General features: G+C 40.7%; 1 protein-coding gene across 1 annotated transcript; it reads left to right on the forward strand.

Annotated features, from left to right (window-relative positions):
- Positions 1 to 801: 801 nt before the first annotated feature.
- LOC139391132 (cysteine-rich hydrophobic domain-containing protein 1-like) lies at positions 802 to 6241 on the forward strand. Its single transcript, XM_071138681.1, has 6 exons — positions 802 to 1115; positions 2015 to 2069; positions 3173 to 3328; positions 3695 to 3751; positions 4192 to 4251; positions 4436 to 6241. Exons 1-6 carry the CDS (start codon positions 973 to 975, stop codon positions 4484 to 4486), a joined length of 522 nt encoding a protein of 173 aa, XP_070994782.1. The 5' UTR covers positions 802 to 972; the 3' UTR covers positions 4487 to 6241.
- Positions 6242 to 7457: the final 1216 nt, after the last annotated feature.

The following is a 7457-nucleotide window of genomic DNA, read 5'->3' on the forward strand; positions in this document are numbered from 1 at the left end:
ATGGGCTGGGATGGGATGCATAGTGTAGTATGGATAGATTACAATCATGAACCTGTAAAAAGGTTACCCAAGACTGTCATTAAACATTAACATCCTCATAACATAGCCGAGGCCTATTCCAAAAACTTGCAAGAGATCTGTATAGAAGTGCTGCACAACCTCAACAAACCTGTTGGACAGAGGTCAATTTACTTGTCCACAAAGACAAAACCAGTATTTTACCGGCTACTGTCTAGGCATTATGGTTTTTCTTCACAAAACACAACACCTTTATAAATTGGTAAGAAGGTGTTGGAGACACTTTAGCCTAGGCCAAAATGCAAAATGAGAATTTGTATAAACTAATTGTGGACTATTGTTGTATGGCACTTGGATGATGACTTGTATGCCCTAATTCTTCATAGAATATGGGCAAATTAACCCTCAATAAGATGATAAATATGTAGGTTACATGGGTAATAATAGGTTTCCATGAAATGCTATAAACAAGTGAGTGTGTAGCCTACAGTTATAGTTGTGCAATTATTAGCTAGTTTGGGAAGCCTATTTGATCGTATTCTTCCAAATAATAAGCTTATGTGATATGACATGATATCCCTCACTTTTGCACACGGATTTACAGAATTCCAATTGAGTGCTTCCGATTATGTTTGTGGTCGTGTGATGCTTCGTTCAAACAACGAGGAACTGGGATTTCGGAAATCTCCGACTTCAATGCGTTCATGACTACTGGGAACTCGGAAAAAAAATTAGCTTCGACTGGGAAAAAGTGTTTTAAACGATCATCCAACTCTGAATTCCAAGTCGGAAAGTCGGAGCTCTATAAAGATGCCCGAGTTTCCGACTGGGAATTCAGAGTTGGATGACGGTTCATGATTTGAGCTAGTCTCCCCCACCCCCCGAGCTCCTAGTTGTCTTGAAGGCACCTTGCATATCTTGTTGACGTCATGCTGGCAGTTAAAAGAAGACGTCATGAGCGTCTTACTACCCAACATGGCGGACTTTGATACAATCTATGAGTTGGACGAGGAAGATGAACGTGTAGTGAGTGAAGAACACCTTGTTAGATATTGCTCAGAACCTGTGATTATGCGAGGGGCCGGGCACATCACCGTGTAAGCAATTCAAAGCTACTGTTAACGCTGCCATTATAATCCGCTACTAGCTAACGCTAGCCTGCTAACAACAATGCCTGCTGTGAAATACAATTTACTAGCTAGGCCGTGGCAATAACAGTCAGTTAGCTGTCTGGTCCTATCGTAGGGCGTAACGTTAACTGTTACGTTTGCCTTAATTGACGAGGCTAGGGTTATCTATTGCGTACCTGCTATTCCTGCTTTATAGTTTACTAGCTAGTTCGCTACCTAACGTTACGTACACTGGGTTTCTGCAAATTAGCCTGAAATGAGAAAGCATCTGCTTTAACAAAAATGACAAGCCAGCAAACGAACATTAATTGCACAACATTCAATAAGTAGCTATAGCTAACCACTGTAGTGAATACTTTGCCAGCAGCTGGCTTATTCAAATGGTGGTGAATCAAGCATATTATTTCCAACAAGCTTGCTAGCTACCATCCATAGCCTAACATTCTGTTTACTGTTTTATAGTTCCCTGCTTACCAGCAATGGACACAACACCAATTACCTTGCCAAATGATGACATAATAGTTACGTATACTTCCTCTAGTGTCCACAACTGCATTATGCATATGACGTATCCTTGTCATCCTATAGAATTGTCTCGACAGGGGAAGCTATTCACATAATGAAACAAATTACAGGTCATTCAGGACATTAAGTTGTTTATTTCTGCTGTCTGTAGACTATGTAAAGTTTTAGGCTCAAGGTCTACATTTTATAGGTATTTGTTGACAGTACAAAGTGTCTAATTCCATCCCCATAAAAAAGCATTGCTAGGTTTCCCTTGTGACAGCCCACGGTCATAGTACTTTATACATGTTCAGTGGAAAGTTTTTCATTTCTTTACCATTTTGTATTTCTCTTTTTGACAGGTTTGGATTGAGCAACAAATTTGACACTGAGTTTCCCTCAGTTCTCACAGGAAAGGTACAGTAGCCAAATTAATTTGTGTCTTCGTCTTGTGCTAGGCTTTCCAACTTATTTAAACTGGGCTGTGAATCAAGCAATTTAAGCTATTATGGTGGCTCTATTGTTCTATTTCCCCTTTGACAAATCAGACCATTCCTGAATTACCTCTTTCAAGTCTCTTGAGTGGCTTCTATCTGATGCTGATGCATTTCAAGCAACACACCACTGTGCGTCCAAAGCTGAAGTGAAACTCTGTCAATGAGTAAGCTGTCTTTGGAGCCCAGTTGGTCGGGGGCCCAGTGTTCGGGAGGACACAGCTCCAGGTGATAAAATAATGAAATAAAGACTGTGCCATACACAAGAAAGGGCAGCTTCCTGGGTCAGACACTGCAACACAAAAAGGCTGAAGGGGTAAGAGCAGGCTGAGGGAAGTGCAGGGCAATAAAATGTCCCTCCAGTATTGTGACGTGATGGAAGAGGTCACAATTATGATGATTGAAGGGTGCAGATCAGTAGGCCCTTATTCTAAGGCCTTTCGCTCTTTGCAAAGAGACCTTTGCATCCTGTCATAAAATATTACGACCCCGGTTTTATGGCGTACAGACCCAGAGAGGAATGAGCATCCATTCATGTTGTTTGGACGGCCGCTGCCACAGGCACTAAGCTTATCTCACTCTTTAGTTCCTCTCTGCCGTGAATAGACGAGCTTGGTTAGCAAGTTACAGCCGTACTAGTGAGAGATCTCATCTGATCTCTGGAAAGCATCTCCAAATATCTAGGCTACCTGTTTGTTTTCTAAGGCTCTTTGATTCTACAGACCACAGACCACAGTACAGGTTTTTCTTGAAACAAGTGGTGCCATTTTTCACTTCAGTCAGTACATTAGACTAGAGCAAAGGAATGGTTGCCATTCTCCAACTTTCCCTTTGGGTTTCTTTTTGCTTACTGCTTCAGGTGAAAACTATTTTAAGCGCAAAATAATTGAAAATGAAGAATTTGATTTGTCTCTGAGAATTACCAATAATAAAATTAAAAGCTATATAAATTACAACCACATTCTTTCCTCTGTCTGACTCTTCCTGTCCATTTCATCCTCCCTTCTTCTCCCCCTTCTTTTCCAGGTGGCTCCAGAGGAGTTTAAAACCAGCATCAGCAGAGTGAACACTTGCTTGAAGAAGACGTTGCCTGTCAATGGGAAGTGGCTTCTTTGCGGCTGCCTGTGCTGTTGCTGTACGGTGGGCTTCAGTCTGTGGCCCGTTATATGCCTCAACAAGAGAGTAAGTCTCAGTCTTCCCTCGCGTCATGTGTGCTGCACAGTCCTACTCTCTCTCTAAATCAGCACATCCACTTATTACTCATGGACTAGTTTAGCAATCAGCCATATTGGTCTTAAGCAGGCAACCTGTGTGGAATTAGGGTTTGTGTGTAGAAATGACACATCACACCGCTGAAGGGTACATCACTGACGGGTGGTGCCCCAACCCAGTGTTATTGACAACAAAGTGGAAATTACGAGCTGGTAAAAGTAGAAGTTCAGTCTATGAACAGCTCTTTGTCATAATACTGAGGTTGTTGTCAATTGTAAAAGAGTGTGAAGTTGAGGTTAATACTAGAAGATATTGCATGTGCTCCTTTCCCAACAGGCGAGAAGATCTATTCAGAAGTTGTTAGAATGGGAAAACAACCAGTTATATCACAAGGTAAGAACAAATTGCATATTAGCACCTGTCTGAAAGACCAAGTTATGTCAGTTGTGAAGGGTTGAGTGATGTTAAAGTAGCAGGTTTCTGATGGATAATGGTCTTTAACTCATTATGTCAACTTTAACCCTTAAAACGAATTTCCCTCAAAGCTATTTTCATCTGACATAGTGGACAGAGGCTGACCAGACCTAAAGATCAGCAGTAAAAGGCATGTTAATTTAGTTTTGTCACGGAACAATGAGTGACAGCTAGTAACTGAGCAGAAGAATGAAGGAAGCTCTTCAGGGTGTCTGGCCACTACCTGACCCCAGCCAGACATGGTTTGAAGCGATCCTAAATTCCCCTCACACTCAGATTTGCTAACCAGACGGGATGTGGGTGGGTGGGTGTGTGTGCGCACAGTGTTGTCTGTCCTCACTTTCACCTATTCTCTTTAGCTGGGCCTGCACTGGAAGCTCAGCAAAAGGAAATGTGAAAGCAGCAATATGATGGAATACGTGAGTGTAACACATTTATGCTCCCTTAAAACAGAATATGATTCTTGCCAACTTATTGAGCATTACAAACTCAAATCGCAACAGAGTCAAAATATATGGGCATGAATGTATTATAGAAGAGTGCCCACTGGAAATATTCAATGCTGAAAGAAGTGTTAAATGAAATGAACTTTCCCCTCCACAGGTAATTCTTATAGAATTCTTACCCAAATATCCTATATTCCGACCAGACTGAGCTGAGGAGGCTGTTGGGAGACCTGCAGTGTGGCCCTTGACTCCTATCCTTAGTGCCTTGTATAAATGTTGGAATGAGGGTCTGCACCTGTGTCTCGGGTGTCCCTTACATCTCCCGGTACCTTGTACATTAGAAATTGCAACACTGTCACTTTGCTTTAGAGCATATTTTGCACATTTCCTGATGAAGTATAACAATGCTCTCTTTGTTGCACACTAATACTTTGCTTTTGTTACATATATGACAACAAGTGATTGAAAAAATAACACTGTTGAAAAGTGCATTTAGCCCAAAGAGCCATCATCAATTGAGTCCATGTATCATATCATTATTGCTTTGGAAAAACATGTGACACCTCCTAGAGCAGGGGTGTCAAACCTACGACCTGTGGGCCGGAGCATTTTCAATCCATTGGTGGTTTGAGTAAAAAAAAAAAAACATTGTTGTAATTATAATTTTTGGACATTTGAAATGAGGAAAAACAGATGGAAACTGCAGTAAAGATAATAGACCTACATTTATAGTCTCTTCACTCGGTCCAGCTTTCTAGCAGTTATCGAAACGAAAGCTAGGCAGTCCGGGAGCATTGAAACAATTTTTTGCCGATTTTGATGGCGAGGAAATATAACATTTTAAGTGCGACCCTCCCGATCTCGGTGAAGACTGAATGCGGCCCGCGGGGCAAAATGAATTTGACACCACTTATCCTAGAGCATCCTTGCCTTATGTAAAGCAAACCATTTTATTAATAAGACAGGAGGAGACAAACGTTTTGTAGCTCAGCAAGTTCAAATGGTGGTTATTTCCCTCAAATCAATTTGTCTCTGTGACAAAAAGTAGATGGGATGCTTGAATTTGCCAAACATACGGTGTAAGTTCGCATCATGTTTTTTTTCTTTTTCTCTCATTTCAGAAATGACCCTTTTTACAGGGAACTTAAAAAATAAACAACCTATAAATATGTTAGTATAAACTGTAGGCCTACAGTGGTATGCTGTTGTTTACATTGTTATTTAGATCTTTGATTTGTTTTGCCAAGATAATGCTATACCATAGTTTTGTTTATGAAAGATGTCTCTTTCCAGTTTATATGGACCTGTTTACTTAGTAAGCCATATCATTTACAATGTATGTGATGCCAGAGGTAGGATTGAAAATTGCACTTGAGCTTATCAAAATGTCAGGATTTCAGAGAATGATTTCAAACTGAGGTTTTTAATCATTTTACAATGACACTAGTGATGCATGTTATTTGTGACTTTGCCAACTAAAAATAGTGTCCATTTCAATGTGAGATGGCTACTTGTCTTTATGATGTACTGTTGGAGGTGCCAAGTTGGAGTCTGTTTCCATGTCTCTTGTTTTTTTGCCAAACTTTTTATTGCAGCTTTGTCTTTGTTCCTTTTTATAGTTTTTATTTTCCTATACTGTGTTTTGTCTTTGTTTGTTGTTAAAAACCACGTGCAACCTACAGTACATTACATATTGAGATAAACGTTTCCTTTGTTTTTCATTTTGTACAGAGTTGTCTCATTCACTTGTAGCTGAGAGTTTTGCTGCATTATAGTGCCTCTGGAATGGTAGATGAACCGCAGTCAGAGAAGTGGTGTGGTTGTGAAGACTGACATCTGCTCACTTGTATTGTGGAGAGCCCTGGCCCTCTTCCCATTATTGGCCCTGTTACAGAGTACTTGTAAATGTTTGTCATGACAACTCAATCCCTATGGAAAGCTAAAATATATTGTTGATTTTGAATCTTCGAGTCTTCAAGTTTGTCCAACTGAAAACCACAAGCTGACATTAACTGTTGACATGCTTACCTTACTGCCATATGGTGAATTACTCTGCATCATCTAAGTTCTACAGATCATCTTAATTTGCATGTGGTAATGTACTTTGGCTAGAGCCTGCTCCTGATACCTGGCTATTTGACATGTTTAACAAGGTGTTGAATCGTTAACTTAACAAGATGGCCTGTAATTACTTGACACATTTGTAAAACTCTGGAATACAATTACCATAAATAGCTAGCACTTTCACAACATGGAACTGTGGCCCCTAAGTTTGGGGCCAAAATCAAATAGGTTGCTATATCACAAACCCCCATACATACACTGGAGTGGTGGGCTTCACTGTAATGAGTAGAGGGTTGTTTTATAGACCCCTTTGTTCTTGGATTTATTGTCCCATTGGAGTTGGGATGTGGAAAGGTCTAAAGCAGGGGTACTCAACTCTTTCCCTACGAGGTCCGGAGCCTGCTGGTTCTCTGTTCTACTTGATAATTAATTGCACACACCTGGTGTCTCAGGTCTAAATCAGTCCCTGGTTAGAGGGGAACAATAAAAACATGCTGTGGAACTGGCTTCCAGGTCCAGAGTTGAGTTTGAGGGGTCTTGAGGATCAAGGGAAGTTGCCTTTCTTCACTTCACCTACTGTATCAAGCACCAATCTAATGGAGTACCACACTTTGGGTTGTGTGACCTCTAGTGCCCTTTCCAAAAGCCTAACATTACCACCAGAGATCATATACAACCAATTGGGGGGGATTTCGTTCAGGCAGTTTGTGACAATTCAGAGATATGGAGATGGGTGGCTGGTTCTCTTCCTCTGTCCTCCAGAGGGCAGATTGACACACTATGAGAGGAGATGAGGTATGAGTGTGTAGCAGTGCACCGCAGGTCTAACCCTTTTGTATTCATGTCACGTCTCGGCTAAATTGTCTCATTGAATCAAATCTGACCCTTAAAGCTACATTTCCAAATGTCCTGATCGCGGTATGAGAAGAAGAAACCAGGACCAATATTCCCCCACCCAAACATGATTTAAATGCTTTGAAAGTATCACATATGGAGTGTTGAAGTTAATTGAGTGTACTTGCAATCAAATCATTATGTAACAAATGCATCACATTACTTATGGGAAATCTTCCCATTCTAAATCCTCTAACACGGCAGCATAATGTGTTTAAATC

The sequence above is a fragment of the Oncorhynchus clarkii genome, chromosome 31 (genome assembly GCF_045791955.1).
Source record: "Oncorhynchus clarkii lewisi isolate Uvic-CL-2024 chromosome 31, UVic_Ocla_1.0, whole genome shotgun sequence".
NCBI lineage: Eukaryota > Metazoa > Chordata > Actinopteri > Salmoniformes > Salmonidae > Oncorhynchus > Oncorhynchus clarkii.

Coding starts and splice junctions, on each gene's coding strand:
- LOC139391132 (XM_071138681.1), top strand. CDS start 973: ATGAGCGTCTTACTACCCAACATGGCGGACTTTGATACAATCTATGAG. Junction 3,752..4,191: donor ACAACCAGTTATATCACAAG/GTAAGAACAAAT, acceptor TATTCTCTTTAG/CTGGGCCTGCACTGGAAGCT. Junction 4,252..4,435: donor GCAGCAATATGATGGAATAC/GTGAGTGTAACA, acceptor TCCCCTCCACAG/GTAATTCTTATAGAATTCTT.